Source organism: Aulonocara stuartgranti (genome assembly GCF_965226115.1).
Source record: "Aulonocara stuartgranti genome assembly, chromosome: 16".
Classification (NCBI taxonomy): domain Eukaryota; kingdom Metazoa; phylum Chordata; class Actinopteri; order Cichliformes; family Cichlidae; genus Aulonocara; species Aulonocara stuartgranti.
In genome coordinates, this window is record NC_138952.1 from 36460146 (window position 1) to 36477642 (window position 17497).

At 43.0% G+C, this 17497-nt stretch overlaps 1 protein-coding gene across 2 annotated transcripts in view; it reads right to left on the reverse strand.

Moving 5' to 3' along the window:
* kalrna (kalirin RhoGEF kinase a) overlaps positions 1 to 17272 on the reverse strand; it is a 149711-nt gene extending 132439 nt beyond the window's left edge. For both annotated transcript variants that reach the window (XM_082507921.1, XM_082507919.1), the window contains exon 1: positions 16964 to 17272. In XM_082507921.1, coding sequence (XP_082364047.1) covers positions 16964 to 17030 — 67 coding nt within the window. In that variant the 5' untranslated portion in view covers positions 17031 to 17272. The remainder of the gene's footprint in view (positions 1 to 16963) is intronic.
* Between the last annotated feature and the right edge of the window lie 225 nt (positions 17273 to 17497).

Consider the following 17497-nt stretch of genomic DNA (forward strand, 5'->3'; position numbering starts at 1 on the left):
TAGAGGACAGTGAGACAGTGGTCTGCAGCACGAGTGACAGACGTTTGGGTGGACTACATCGGAGTCCCTTTTTGTTTCCAGTGGTGATGGACAGGTTGACACTTGGGTTCAGGCAGTAATCTCCATGATCTATGATGTTCACAGAGACATTGTGACCTGTAGCGAGAGTAGGGAGTAGGTGGAAGACGGTCTGTAAAGACAGTGTCAAGAGACGAGGAATGATGAGGAAGGACAGTTGGTAGAAGCGTGTGAATGAGAGGTAGACATTAGAAAGGTGAAGATGCAAAGAACAGAGATAGTGAAGGTCGATCATTTTAAATACCTGGAGTAACCCTTCCAAAGCAAAGAGAGAACAGGCAGGGTGGCAGAAGGATGGCAGCATGAGTTGTTTTTTTCTATGATGTATAGTCTGCAGACAGTGGCACTGAAAACAAGGGCGAAGCTGGAGGTGGCAGAGATGTTAGGATTTTTCCTTGGAGGAGCCGGGATGGACGGGATCAGAAGAACTAGAGGAGCAGCTCATCTTGAGCCGTCTTAAGACAGCTAGTGAGACAAGACTGAGATACTTTAGACATGTGCAAAGGAGGGATAGTAAATACATTAGACAAAGGATGTTAAATATGGAGCTGCCAGGCAGAGAGGAAGACCACAGAAGAGATTCATGGGGGTAGTTTGCTCACATGCAGAAGATGCTAGAGCGATAGTGGATGCTGCGGTGAGACGGAGGCAGGTGATCTGCTGTGGTAACCCGTTAAACAACAGCCAAAAGTAGAAGACGAAGAAAGTGGGCTATAGAAGATCAATACAAAGAAGTTGTACCCCAAAAACACTTAAAACCATATTGCTCCGTTGCACTATGTCTGACCTTCCTGTCCACTTCAAGTCAAGAGGAAAAACAGTTTGTCAGCCTGGGAGCTGATGTCCTGCTTCATAAAAACAGCATTATGATGGAGTGGAAACAGGCATTCCAGGATTTCCCTCTAAGTTCCCTGGATTTGTCAAACATGCAAGAACTTTCTGTGGAATTTCAGGGCACTGGCACGTCAAATGTATTTTTATTTTATTTATGATCTCCTCAGTCAGCCGTCCACACTCGACTTGTAACAGGAGCAATAAGTTAACATCAGCAGTTTTACGCCTCTGGCTCTGTCCTCACAGATGCATTCATGCACAGTATGTTGTAGTGTGTATATGTATGTATCACCCACATTTTGCCACCATTAGATAAGAAACACAAAACTGATATATTATTATTATTACTATTTTGGACAAATCTGTTTTTTAAGTAGCAACATTTTACTTCTGTTTGCCAGTTTTCAGCTGTACCAACAACAAAGACTTGATTTTTATTTGAACTCACACACAAAGCCCAAACACAGTTGTTTCTTTTAAACTAAGAGCTGTCAGTGAAGTTTTACTACTGTGGATTACAGGATAAGAGACGTTTGGACACAGAGGGACCAGTAAATCGTTTCAAACCCGAGCCATCAACAAGTCTAAGCTGTTGAGAAAACCCTTCTGTTCAACCCGTCGCACTAAATTGTTCATATCTACACGCACATGCATTTACACTCGAACCAGCAACTGGGCAAAAAGTGCCTTTCCTTAAACTGCTTCTTATAACAACAAAAGGAACAACAATCAGAAGAGCTGAAGCATTTTTTCTTCTTTTCTTTCCTGTATATGCAGACATCCCAGGTTCTGTTGTCTGCGTAATGAATATAAAACTGTGTCGTGTGTTAATTAAATGGCATCCTGCGCTCTCATTGGGAGTTACTTCAGTTGCTCCTCTCCAAACTGAAAAAAGTGTCAATCTGAACCACTTCAGGTTACCTGAGGTAAGTTTTCTCATCAGTGCTTGAAGTTGCCAAATGTAATTAACTTTCTTTGATCTGTGATCACTGCGTGGGTTCAAATGACCTCCTATATGGACACACCTTTAATCAGAAGTTTGGCAACGTTCCTGTCTTAGGTGTCATGTGTTTGTCCTTGTTCTGTGAAGGGTCAGTTTTCCCTTGTCCTTTTTATTCTCAACTCTCTCCCCACAAATTATATTGTGAATGTAATGTACGTCTTTATGTCTGCTTCTATGTGGTTTAAGAGCCATTATTTCAATGTTTATTAATGATTCCTCCTATTAGAACATCACCAAATGATCAAAGTGCCACAGGGACTCGTTGCACAGCTTGAGGAACAATAACTATGATACAAATATTTTTTCTTTTGCCTGTCCCGTTTGGATCTTTAGCCATCAGAATTGTCTCTGTTCCTCTCTCTCTCTTCCTTTCTGTTCCTCTCTCTCCCTCTTTGTGCTGACAATCATCAAATATCCGCATCCTCAGGACCTTCTATCACTGTGCCACTGAGAGCATCCTCACTGCATGCAACACCACCTGGTATGGCAACAGCACCGCTTACAACTGCAAAGCTCTTCAGAGAGTAGTGCGGTGCTCTGAACGGATAGTTGGAGGAGGCTTCTCTCCCTCCAGGACATCTACAGGAAGCGGTGCCTGAGGAAAGCGGATCATCAAGGACTCCAGTCACCCCAGCCATAAACTGTTCAGACTGCTTCCATCAGGAAGGAGGTTCTGCAGCATCCGGTCCCGTACCAGCAGACTGAGAGACAGCTTCTTCCACCAGGCCATCAGACTGCTGAACACGTCATAGACACCTCAGCTTCACTACTGGAACTTTAACATTATGCACTCCATACTGTACAGTAATGCCACTGTTTTGCACATATTCAACTCTGTATATTTTTATATATTTTATTGTTTACTCTATTTAATTTGTAAAATATGTAGACACACACACACACACACACACACACACACACACGCAGAAAAACATATTTAGTATACACATCCAGAAATGCATATACTGTATGCATATATATATATATTGTACATATATTTATTAGTTTCAGATGTAGCCATTCTTATATTTTGCTTGTTTACATTATTGTATTTTGCACAACTCTGTTGCTTGTGAAGCTCGCACACAAGAATTTCACTCACATGTGCTGTACCAATGTACCTGCACATGTGATGTGACAATAAAAGTGATTTGATTTGATTTGATTTGAAATATACAATTGAAACCAGATATTTACAAACTCTTCAGATAAAAACACTTTTTTAATTGTAACATCAAATCAGACTAAATGTTTATTTTTTTTAGGTTGATAAATATAAAAACATATTTGTTAAAGAGCATATGGGAGAAGGACGCAACCCATAACGGCAATGCTCAGTGGCTAGTGGATCTGAGGGCAGACCACAGCGACCTCCCTGAACAGGGTCCAGTAACCATTACAGTGGCAGATATCCAAGAAAGGGTCTCCAGTATGAAGAGTTGGACAGCACCAGGGCCCGACATGGTTCATGACTACTGGCTGAAGAAGCTGACTGCACTCCACGAGCGTCTGGCAGCACAAATGAACCAGCTGCTAGTTAACGAGAGACACCCGGAATGGCTAACCGAAGGTCAGATGGTCCTGATCCCCAAAGACCCCCAGAAGGGACCGGTCCCATCCAACTACCGACCAATAACCTGCCTCAGTACTACATGGAAGCTCCTGTCAGGCATCATATCGGCTAAGATGAACAGGCACATGGGTCAATACATGAGCGGGACACAGAAAGGAATTGGCAAGAATACCAGATGCGCAAAACACCAGCTACTGGTAGACAGAACAATCAGCCGAGACTGCAAGACCAGACTGACCAACCTGTGCACTGTCTGGATTGATTACAAGAAGGCCTATGACTCAATGCCCCACAGCTGGATACTGGAATGCCTAGAACTATATAAGATCAACAGGACCCTGAGAGCCTTCATCAGGAACTCAATGGGGATGTGGCGGACAACACTAGAGGCCAACTCCAAGCCCATAGCACAAGTCACCATCAAGTGCGGGATCTACCAAGGAGATGCTCTGTCCCCACTGCTGTTCTGCATAGGCCTGAACCCCCTCAGTGAGATCATTAACAAGACTGGCTACGGATACCGACTACGGAACGGAGCAGTTGTCAGCCACCTCCTGTACATGGATGACATCAAGCTGTATGCCAAGAGTGAACGAGATTCACTGATCCACACCACCAGGATATACAGCAATGACATTGGAATGTCGTTCGGACTGGAGAAGTGTAGTCGGATGGTAACAAAGAGAGGGAAGGTAGTCAGAACTGAGGGGATTGAACTACCAGAAGGCAACATTGCAGACATAGAGGACAGTTACAAGTACTTGGGGATCCCGCAGGCGAATGGGAACCATGAAGAGGCCGCTAGAAAGGCTGCAACCACCAAGTACCTGCAGAGGGTCAGGCAAGTCCTGAGGAGTCAGCTGAATGGTAAGAACAAGATCCGGGCCATCAACACCTACGCCCTGCCCATGATCAGGTACCCTGCTGGGGTAATAGGCTGGCCAAAGGAGGAGATAGAAGCCACTGACATAAAGACAAGAAAGCTCCTGACCATGCATGGAGGGTTTCACCCCAAGTCCAGCACCCTGAGGCTGTACGCTAAGCGGAAGGAAGGGGGCCGGGGACTGGTGAGTGTCAGCACCACAGTCCAGGATGAGACAACGACCATCCAAGAATACATTGGGAAGATGGCCCCAACTGACCGAGTGCTCAGTGAATACCTCAGGCAGCAGAAACCCAAGAAAGAGGAGGGAGACGAGGAACCATCATGGAAGGACAGGCCCCTGCACGGTATGTACCACCGGCAGATAGAGGAGGTGGCTGATATCCAGAAATCCTACCAGTGGCTGGACAAAGCTGGACTGAAAGACGGCACAGAGGCACTTTTGGGGCGACCGTGGCTCAGGGGGTTGGGAATCGCATCTGTAACCGGAAGGTCGCCGGTTCGATCCCTGGGCTCTCTGTCCTGGTCGTTGTGTCCTTGGGCAAGACACTTTACCCTACCGCCTACTGGTATATAAAATAGAAGCTCTGTCTCTCTTTATTCTGACGTTTAACTAATTCAAAAGATATTTCAATATTTATTTAACCAAAACAAAACAAGTTTACTCTAAATTGATGTTTAATAGTAAAAAATGTTTTTATGTTTTCTCCCTAAAGTGTAAATATCTGGTTTAAACTGTGAATATACTGCTCTGTATAGAAATTCCTCTTGTTTTGCATAGAAATATACTGAACAACATACAAAGCATTATATATGCTTTGTATGTTTTTCTCTCTCTCCCTCTCTTTCTTTCATTCTTCCTCCCTGTCCTATCCCCCAGTCATGTCTGTCCCGGCTGTAACAACCGAAAATCAAATCAAATAAATACATAATTATAATAAAGGTCAATCAAATGGACCAATATGGCAAGGCCATGATGATCCACTTGGTAAAGTAAAGCCGCTTGGCATCTTTCTTCCATCTAACCAGATGACAGCAACGTCACTTTATTTTTTCCTTTTTTGCTTTTAAATAGCTCAAAACTCAAATATTCATTCAAATTAAAAAATTACCAACTTTGCGTTTAAAAAATTTTAAACACACAGAATGAAAGAAATGTTGGACACTAGAAAGAGCACAAAAATGACAAAACACAACAGATGAACACTGACCACTGAAATCAGGTCATGTGCAGTTAACAAGATACTGCAGAGACTGACGGACCGTTTTATTCCCAGTGACAGAAGCAGAACAGAAAAGCTACAAATGGAACCAACGCAGAAATAATGTTTCTTATTTTTGTTTCAAATGTAACAAATCTTTATTCAGCTGAGAGAATCTTTTGCTATTATTAGTTTTATCATAGTAATCTGATTATTTTTTCCTGCTTTACATGTTTTTAAGTTTTCAGCTTATTAAGTCAAGAATATAACTATTGATTATAAGCCTGGCTCTGCTGGAGGTTTCTTCCTGTTAAAAAGACGTTTTTCCTTCCCACTGTCGCCAAAGTGCTTGTTCAGAGGGAGTGGCCTGATTGTTGGGGGTTCTCTTTATTATTGTAGCTCTGTACCTCACAATATAAAGCACCATGACGTGACTGTTGATGTAAATTGGCTATATAAATACAATTGAATTGAACTGAACAAGGAGAAAACAGAATGACAAACTGAATAACACTGTCAACTTTATGTCGCAGGTTTATCAGAGAAACTAAGAATTTTCTCCAAGCATGACATCCAAGTACATCGACCTCTGACATCCCATAGACTAAACTCCCAAACACACATTAAACAACATAGGATGAGTGCTTCTGTGACCTCTGTAGAGGAGAAACCAAACAGCCACTCCACAAATGTATGGTACAACTTAGAAGAGCCACAGGACAAATCTCTGCTCTGCACTGGACAAATCCGACTCTCTGAAGAATGCCAATGTTTAAATGCATGAAAAAAGAAAAAAAGACCCCCAACTTATAGCAGCTTTCTACAGTCAAATACATTCTGGATTTAGGCCGTCTGTCTGTAGGCTATAGAACTTTCTATTTTCTATAATGATATTATAGAAACGATCTTAACAGCCTGTCAGTGGCTTTTAGCAGCTCTGTTCTAGTCTGTCAGTCATGATAACAGCTTCCTTTCTCTGACACTCACACACACACACTCACATACACACACACACACATTCTCACACTCACACACTCACATACACACACACACACATTCTCACACTCACACACACACTGACAAAGGCAAATACCTGCTCACACAATCTATTAGCTGGCACTACTAATCAGCTTGTAACACACTCACACACACACACACTCACACACTCACACACACACACACTCACACACACACACACTCACACACACACACACTCACACACACACACACACACACACTCACACACACACTCACATACACACACACTCACACACTCACATACACACTCACACACACACACACACACACTCACACACACACACACTCACACACACACTCACATACACACTCACACACACACTCACACACACACTCACATACACACACACTCACACACTCACATACATGTCTATAAAATGTCTCTGTGATTGATTACAGTCCAAACGGATGCTCATTACACTAACACTTACACACATGCACACACCATATGGCTGCAGCTGTCCAAAGACTAGAAAGCTTTTAAAGGAGGGAGGAGACAAAAGGAGAAGGGGGAGGAGAGGAAATCCTTTCTTTGTATTTATCTATTTAACACCCCCTCTCTCCCTCTTTCTCTCCCTGTCTCCCCTTCTTCCTCTCACCCTTTGCTTTGCTTGTCCCCTGGTGAGTAATAAGAGCTAATCCAGTTAAGCTGCATCTCCTTCCCCTCTCTCTGTTTCTGACTGTCTGTCCAACAGACACACACACACACACACACACACACACACACACACACACACACACACTTCATTTTCACACCCATCTGCCACTGTACTTGACACTGGGTGTGCGAGTGGAAGACAATGAGAGATGGAGGAAGGAGGGAATCCCTAACTCTCTCCTCAGGAGCGTCTTATTGTTCCCAATGAAAGTGGCATACACCCCACCCCCACCCTGACACACACACACTCTTCAATAATAGATATGTAGCTCCTCCTCCCAGGTTTCCTCACCATGACTCAGGACTGAGGTCTCACTTAAAGAAACAGGACACTCCACTTGCTATAAATCTCAAAGAAAATAAATTGTTGGCATAAGATCAATAAGGAAAACACAACAAAGGTCAATATGTCAGTGCTATTGTTACAGTTCAGCACAAGCTCAAGGGAAGGCTTGCATTATGGTGAAAAAGGAAGTCAGGGGTCTACTCAGGGTTCCCACAGTGCAATGAGTCAGTCATTAACAATCAGTGGAACTAGATTTCATGTCTTTGAGATGCTTGCAGTGAGCCAAATGATGAGCTACTGTGGCTCAAACTGCCAAAAAGCTGGTTATGATAGAAAGGTGTCCAAATACATGGTGCATCAAATTTTGCTGTGTATGGGGCTGCATAGACGCAGACTAGTCAGGCTGCCCACGCTGAGCCCTGTTCACCGCTGTAAGATCCTCCATTAGACACAGGTATCCAAACTGGCTCAAGAAGGGGTGGAATAAGGTGGCCTGTCTGATGAATCACGCTTTCTTTACATCACGTGGATGCAAGGGTGTGTGCCTGGAGTGTAGCTGCAGAATACCTAGCACAGAGACAAGCTGTCAAGCAGTGTAATGTTTTGGGCAATGCTCTACCATCAATTTGGATGTGACATTTCATGGGAATGGTATTCCCTGATGGATACCAACAGGATAATGTTCCCTGCCACAAAGCAAAAATAGTTCAGGAATGGTTGAAGGTGTGACCTGGCAGTGAAATTCCCCAGATCTTAATCCAGTTGAGCAGCTGTGGAATGTGCTGGACACACAAGCTCATCCTAGACAAGGCTTTTGTCCCGTCTTCCTTCTCTCACCCCAACCAATCACAGCAGATGGCCCCGCCCCTCCCTGAGCCTGGTTCTGCCGGAGGTTTCTTCCTGTTAAAAGGGAGTTTTTCCTTCCCACTGTCACCAAAGTGCTGCTCATAGGGGGTCATATGATTGTGGGTTTTTTCTCTGTATCTATTATTGTAGAGTCTACCTTACAATATAAAAGCACCTTGAGGCGACTGTTGTTGTGATTCAATGTATAAATAACATTGAATTGAACTGAATCCTTGGATGTTGGGTGTGGTTGTACCCGTAACACTCCAAAGACAGGAAGCAGAATATCTGTACTGAGGATGATGAGGGAATAAAGTAAACGACTCCTGCCACTTAGGGAAATCTTCTAAAGGAGAGGAAGTTAGAATAGAATAGAATAGAATAGAATAGAATAGAATAGAATAGAATTATGCTTTATTGTCCCTCACTGGGGACATTCAGGTGTTCCAGCAGTGACAGGCAGATGGAGCATGCAGATTCACCCAAAAGTAAAGACTAGAAAATTAAAAACAATAAAATAAGAGACTGTGCAGGGGACAATTACAGCATAAGAAACATTTATTAAAAAGAGCAAAGAGCATCCTTGCTCCTTTGTGCACCGAGGATGCAGCAGTGTGTCACTGAAGGAGCTTCATGTGTGGGCTGGGAGACATCGTCCATGACTGATGCTATGTTTGTTCTTCTGTCTTCTTCCACCTGCAGTGGGTCGACGGGGCATCCCAGAGCTGGCCTTCCTGATGAGTCTGCTCTGACCTTTCTTGTAAAGAGCATCAGTGTTGTAAGTTAAGGAGATTTTGGATCTCAAGCCCGTCATGTTCTGGCAATTGCGAGGTACACTCATCATAAGTTGATGAGAGGATGACCAGAGCGTGCTGAGGTGCATGAGATACTTTGCTGTTAATGGTGCCAAATAACACGCTGGGATTATTCTTCTCAAGATTGTTGAGATAAGAAGATCTAGCCTCTTTCTCTTTCTCACTGTAGGAATGGATGAGTCCTTTACAATATTTTCAATGGACAACCAAACGTGTGATCTTCCATAATCGTTCTGCTCTTCGACACTGAAGATATTTAAGAAGGGTGAACAAGAAACAACAGAGCAATGGCTAATTTTGTCCTTATTTGTCCTTTCCATAGATCAGGACAAGTACTACTATCAGAAGAAGATGGAAAATGAACGGAAGAAAAAACTCAGTAAAGTCAGAACTGATTTAAACAGCAGCCCTGACATCAGGCTGTCAAACACTGAGCATAAACTCTGACCCCTCTCAAAGTGCTTATAGTCAAGGTTCACCTGGCTCGAAGCTTCATTCACCCATGTAATGCATCTGTATCACACACACACACACACACACACACACACACACACACACACACACACACACAGTGTCTTTTCATTCTTAAATTTGTTACGGATCAAAAACATCTATTATAACTATTACGATGTTACACCTTAACGTTAGCCCTTTAACTATCAGGTTATGCGTGTAGCTTTAGCTCACTGGGTGAGCAGGCGCCCACGTGCCACATGGCCAGCAGGGTGGCAGGTTTGAGTCTGACCCACGGACAATTTGTTGTCCAATAAAGGCAAAATGCCAAAAAAGAGTATTTTAAAAAATAAACGAGCTGATTAGTGGTCTGATATTATTAAGGTAGTTGCTAGTAATAATACCACAGCATAAAAGCCTGAAATAGACAGCATCAGTTATGCCCATCTATAATGTTAAACAGTTTGTAGTGTCTATAATTTTCTTGGCGTGGTTTATTATGCCTTGGTGGCGGCTCCACAGTTATCACTGATGATATCACTGTTAGGTAAAGGCTGCTTGCAACAAGTGGAAATGATCATGACGCACAAACTGTGAAGTGTGTCTATTAAAACAAAGAAACTTCCCGTTTCCTGGCATTACACACAATTCTGTGTGTACACTTCCAGCTCAACACTGAAAGGAACCATCTTGGTGCCGAGCAATTGTGCTAAAATGAATAATTTACTGAGATGCTCTCAAGGAGCAGACCAGTAAACTGGCAGAATCACACTGGAAGAGCTGAGGGAACCGTGTGGCTGTGAGGTGACAAAGCTAACCGCTGCTACATTATGCTATCTGTGATCTTACTGAAATTTCCAAGTGAACTTTGTTTGGAGCAGCTGCCACCCTTTATCGTTTCTAAACGTCTCCATGGCTACAGACAGATTAGCTGAGAAAATTAACTCTAATTACCTTCTCATGCATACAAGTGCTCGCTCGACTCCTCGCTTCTGGAATATGAGGAGCATAGTGGGAATGGGTCTGGTGTGAATAGGTAGAGTGTGTCAGCATGAAGAAGCAGACTTGACATAAAAACTGTCATTCAGCAAGAATGTTGTGCTGCTGCTTTTAACAACGTAGCTACAGAAGCTGGTCTTCATGTGCTTCATGTGTTTGTAAAACAAACAGCAGAATGACGTCACAAGTTCTGCTGTTATGTTAATAAATACATACAAAGTTGCTATTATTCTGGTAGCATAGCAACAGTAGCAGCTATTGAGAGACAGCTGGCGTCAGATATCTGATAAACACTCAGACACTGCTCTCTGATTGCATGTGTGTAGGTATGAATGGATCTGTGTTACTTCCTGTTTCCGTCTGATAATTGAGCATCCTATTTATAAACTGCTGATTAGCATAACATTCCACTGTACTGTACGGCTGTGCCTTAGAGTGTTAAAGATTCTTAATTCTTCATAATATTATTTTCTTTTTGTCCAGATACAAAGTTTAAGTCTCACAAAAACTATTTTCAAGCTATTTTCATATATGACATTTTTCTCTGTAAAAGCCAATGAATAGAAAAGCACCACAACACAACAGTGGACCGAGCTAGAAGCGGCATGGAACGGTAGTAGAAGTATGGCATGGTGGAAATAACCATGAGACAATGAAGAGTTAAATAGAAAATTAAACACACAGGACAAATAATCAGCAATGAAGCAAAGCAGAAGAAGCTGAGACCCACATGGAACAGGTAGAGGGGCTGAAGAGGGCCAAGCAACACAACCTTACTGATATAGTCAAGAAGAAACAGCACGTGTATTTTTGGAGCAGAGGAGGGGAGGTGGGAAACTTAGTGCTACAGTTCATTGAGACTTTCTTGAGCACTGAGCTCCAGCTACCACAGGACCCTGACCTAAAAATAAAATACCTCATGGTTTGTCCCCAGTAAACAAACCATGACCCAGTGCTCCCCCAAGAACAGTGTTAACCTTCAAGAGCTTACAGCCAAACACATGGTTCTGAAAGCAGCTTGGAATAAGGAGAAGATTCACGTGGGCAACTTCAGTCACGACTGCAAATCCCAAACTGTAGAAGACAGCAGAGAACACTCTGGTATAGAGAGAGCATTAAAGGAGGATCTGTTTCCAAATGCTGTGGAAAAATATGCACCGGTGCACAGGAAGCATGCAAAGACGTGGGGTCCAGGTCAAGGAGCCACCGACGACTGCGCAAACAGAGAAGACCTCGAACGGCCACTTTGACTTCCTCTTCTCTTAACTTTGACGTGTTTAAGGAAACGTGAGGCAGGAAAAGTAGGACTGTCGACAGCTTGCATAGGCTCGTCACAGCTGTCAGAAAGTGACAGACAATCTTGGTCCTTCATTGACGAGCATGTTTCATTTTGGAGGCATGCTTTAGAAAAAAACTCCACTTGTTACTTAACTGAGTTCACTCAGAGTAAAGGGCCGCTCGTTTATGTAACGATTCATCCGAATAACATAAATAAAGGAGGCCTAATATTAGTATCCGAAACAACAAATTAGCTATAAAGGAAATCAAAGGTGGCATTAGGGAGAGTGAAATGGACAATATGTCCAAGTCTTGTGTGGGATACAGACAAAGCCACTAAGAGAAAAGAGCCTACACAGGAAGGTGAGGAGAGCAAAATATGACAAGCTGGTGAAAACATTAAGCAAAGTCACGAAAAAAAAGAGAAATTTAAAACAAATACTGGATTTTGAAACTGAGATTTGCAAAACAAACCTAGAAATCTGATCAAGATCCCAACGCAGACCAACAAGTAAGATTAGAGATGCTTTATTTAATCCATGAACCACAGGAAGTCGAATAAACCTTCAAAGATTATTCTGAAACATTATGAAGACAGCATTAAACACTTGTTACGTCCATCAGACCTCCCATCGATAGGATAGAAACAAAACAAAGGACCGATTATTATTATTGCCTCATTATGAGGAAAGAAGAGCTCCAGAATCCCAGTTCTGCCCATTAACTTTACACCCTACAAGGTTATCAGACCAGTGAAGTGAATCTAAATCAATACGATGGCCGGGTATCCTAATCACCCAAAAACTGAACTGAAATAAACTTCAAGTGAGTAAACAGAAATAAGCAGGAACTCTGTCATTGTTTACAGGGAGGAGATGATGTCTCGGTTCCTTTGGGCAGGAGGCAGACCTGGGGTCACATTTAACACACAGTGGGTTAGCTTTGCCTAATTTCACAGTTTATTATTATTCTGCCTAAATGAGACACGTGGCCTGCTGATGCTCTCCAGAGTATACGACTAGATGGAACGATAAGAAACTACATTTGGGAAAGGCTCAACCTCACACAAGATTAAAACCTGTGAGACCCCAAAGAGAGTCAGAGTGATTGGCACGTAGGAGACACAGCAATCATCAGATCATTACAAATGATGGACAGAATCACCTAATCTGCCTCCTTATTACACTGCACGGGAAAACTATTAGCTACGACCCGGCACAGGTAGAGACGGCGTGGGCGGACGTCAGGCGCTCTCACCTGCTTTGGTCATTTACAAAACTACAAAGACTCCGGGACAATGTTCTCTTAGAGGATGTATTTAGCTTCATATGTACTAGTACACATGCTTCATGGAAAAATGGCTTCATTCCTTGAGAACTCATCTTTGTCACAAACACAGACACACACAGTACAACAGGCAGCGAAATGCTTTTTCCAACCAGATACAAGAAAAGACTAAAGTTAAAAATCACATTTAAAACCTGTGAACGGTCAAAACAGTCATGAGTATTTTATTAAAGTACATTATTTTGTTATTAGCAGCGTGTACAGTGATGTGTAGAGATATGAGTTCAGCCTAGGTTGCTACTATGACATGCTCCATTTTCTCCTCCCTGTTTTGTTTCCGTCCCAAAGGAAAAATAATAAAACTGTCAATAAGTAACAGAAATGAGCCACTTTTCACATTTTGCTAATAATTTTGATGATCTCTAAATAGGAAGAGTTGCTAACTGGACTAATTATCTCCATAATTATATTTCCTGTGTGGTTCGTGACACATAATAGTACAATTATATTACAATTATTATTATACAATGTATAGAAACAGAAATACCCAATGGTGCTTCGGTGGTAATATCAGACCTTATATTTGGTCTTTAACTGAATGATGTTAACGTGAGAGCAGATGAATGTGTAATCTGACGTCAGTATTAATGTTTGCAAACAAAGCAGTCGTGTTTGTGCTGTTGCAGTTATCCCTGTGACAAGCTGTGCGCCCTGCAGCTCAGCCTGCGTACGACAGGCTCCAGCCGCCCTGCAACCCTGAGGTGTGCGTGTAACCGTTACACTGTCGGGAACGGATGGACGGATGGACGAGTGCAAATGCAGCAAAGCCTCACATCACATCAGTGCAGCCGCACTTCTAATCTTTATAACAACACAAGCACTTACACTGTTTGTAATATGACTGGAAACTGTGTTGAACTTTCCCACTGGTGGATAATCATTCTCACTGTGGAGTGGTTTGGAAGCGACCGCACGAGCCCTCCCTGACTGATGGGCAGCTGTTGCACACCCTCTTAGTAAACTTTTATTTTTGTTTCCATTTTTGTTCAATAACAGCAGGATGTAATATGTCACTTGTTGTAAGAACTGGTCGTGTCAGGTGATTTTATTAAGTCTTGATACATAAAAACAGAATTTATTGAGGGTTTGTTTCATACTGTTCCCTCATTCAATAAACTAAAGAAAGAAAAGCTGTAGAATCACCGTGAGGCTCACATGTCTGACAGCAGACTGAATCCAGCCCCCAACACGAAGCCATCATGGATGCAAAGGACATTTTAGACACGCGCCAGGTTTAAAGGATAATTTCTTGTTTTTTAGAGACAGAAACATGATGTACGAGCAGTTTACTGGTAGAATAAGAAGTGGAACTGGATTTAGAAATGAAGTGGAACAGTGCCATCTCTGATTTCGTCCTTGTCAGTCTAACAGTCTAACACCTACAGGACAAGGATCTTCACAACTGTTCAGACACAGAGATGCAGTTTAGCCCAAATACTTGTTTTTTATTGCTCACAAAAGAAAGGATGACTACGCTCTGATGTTTAAATAGTAAAAGCTAAATGAGTATCTAAGCAGTTTTAACTTTGTTGAGAAGTTAAACTGAGAAACCAATTTTTTAATTTTTCCCAAACTATTCCAGAAACGAGCCAATAAGGATCAGCGAGAGAGCCTCAACATCACGAAGAAGAAGGTTGTTCTGGCTCTGCCTGTGACCGTTTACACTTCACAACACAACATGCTGTATTATAGAAACAGGGATTTGAATCCAACACTGACAAAACACCAGGGCATCAGAAACAGCAGCTACTCAGTTTGTCAGCGTTCAAGCATCCAGAGTCCCAAACTCCTAAATTACACAATAAACTCTTTTAGTGCTTTTAGATTTTTACATCAGCCTCTTGTGTCGCCATGTGAGAAATGACATGTCGTGCTGTACAGCGGTGTCCTCCGTGGCTATGATGACTATGGATAATACAGAAAGCGGCACAGCACTATGCCTCTGGGGGCTCCGGTGCTCAGAGGGAGGATGGAGGATATGTACTTGCTCAGCCTGACAGTCTGAGGGCAGATGGTGAGAAAATCTAATATCCAGTGATGTATGGAGGGGGTCAGCCAGGAGTTTCGTTGGCATGCTGAACTGTAAACGAGCGCTCTGACATACGTGTTGTCTCTGTAAATAAGGCCAGTGTTGCCGCACAGCTGGCATCTTTACATGACTTGTTCTCTTGGTACCAAAACTGGTGTTCATTGAGTGCACCCCAGCATGTGTCACATCCCAGTGTGGGAAACTGTGTCACACACCTGAAGCCACACAGTACTGTGCAAAAGTCTCAGCCAGCCCTCAGTTTACTTCCAGGACTTTCATTTTATAAAGTGGTCTGGAGCAATTATTGTCCGGGCTTTATGGATGTCTTTCAAACGTTTTCTTCGGACAGTCGCTCACAAAAATCCCATAATTGATTCCCATTTCTTTAATTGAATCTATAAAATATTCCAAAGATAACCCAGTTTGACAAGCACAAACTGCACACCAGGCAGATAAAAAAGGAAACAATAATGGTTGTTTCCTTCCTGTGCACTTCTAAAACAATCAGCTGAATTTAGTCCAGGTGCAGGAGAAGGAAAACTGTGGAGCGATACAGCTTTTCAGGAGCAGACATGAGCATTGGTTGGATTTCTATTGCATTAAAGGACAGGAGCACTATAGTAAATGCAATCTGCATCCAGGATGGAAACAACTGCATCATACTGCTAACAGAAGTTCAGCTCTTTGTGAGATTCTCCACAAACAGCATGCTAAGCGCCTTGTTGTGATTTGTTTGGTATAAAACTGAGTTCATGCAAAGCTAGCCAAGAAATTCAGAGTGATGAAAGCTGAGTTAATGGCCCAAACCCAGCAACCAGCACCTGAACTTTAACAGGTAACAAACGCAGCCTCCGTCAACAAGTCATTCTTTAGGAAAAGAAACAAGAAGAAAAGATCTCATGAAGGTTTAAATCCAGCGTGTTCGGCGTACAACAGCAAGTGTCTAACAACTAACTAAAACATGGTGGAGGGCTTGGAGCTGCAGTTCAGCCAGTGGTGTTGGAGATCTTGTCAAAGCTGAGCAGAGATCAGGATCAGGATCCACTATGTAATAATCAGAGGTGGCCATGGCGCTCTGCTAATATCTGCTTCAGCCTTTAGCGTCATAAAAGATACCAGAAATGATCTGCTGTCTGCTTTTGTAATGATCTTAGGAAGTATAATGTAATGACACCGTAATGAGCTGTCTCCATGATGACAGCATGTGCTTGCAGACCAGTTATTTGGACTCAGTCATCTTGTGCCTTCTGTCCATGTATCAGCACAAACACACAGTCTTCTCCCACAAACTGCCATTTGTAGCACGCTGGACATTTTTTCCTGAGCCTTTCAGCTGCTGATCTGATGTGATCCCACCATGATTCTTCCTTCTTTTGTAGACCCACAGCATCAGCTAACACACGCACGGAAATCAACACGACACTGTAGATCCGCGTAAAAGCCTCAAACAGCGCAACGTTTCTGCTTATTTGAAGCAGAATGTTTGCAGCTGCCTCCCATCTGCTAGTGCAGCTTCCAGCTGATTTTCTGCACATTTCTGCTCTCTTGCTTTCGTGCGCTTGCTCGGGCGGCTCTGGCTCAAATTGATCTCGGGTGTGATGCTTTTGTCTTAGATTTGGAGAGATCAGCTCCGATTCCTACCTGTTTTGTAGAAGGCATCAGTGTCGGGGTCGCTGGGCGCCTCCTCGGCCGCTTCTGCTGGGTTCATACCGGAATCCGTTTTACTATCCAGTGACAAAGAAAGACGGGAATAAAGCCCACCGCTCGGGAAAGATCCTCGCGTCTTTATTCCTCACATGTCCTTCGCTTAGCTCGCTCTCCCTCCATCACCCGATGTGGTTTGCTTTCTTTTTGTCGCCCTCTCGGTTTGTTTGGTGTTCAGGGTAGGCTTCGTTTCTCTCTATTGTTCCCGGTCCAACCTCCCTCTCTGCTTCTGTCCGCCAGGGTCTCTCTGCCTCCCTCCCTCTCCCCGTACGTCCCCTCCCTCCCTCCCTCCCTCTGTCTCTCCAGTTCAGTTCATTGACCTTTATTAACGGGTTCGTCTGCGCGTTCAAATGATTGAAATTAACACGGCGTGATCTATAAATCAAAAATCACATTTTCACTATTTTCCAAATAGCAGTGCGATGGTGATGCAGTAGTTCTAAACATATATGCTGCATTTTACATTATATA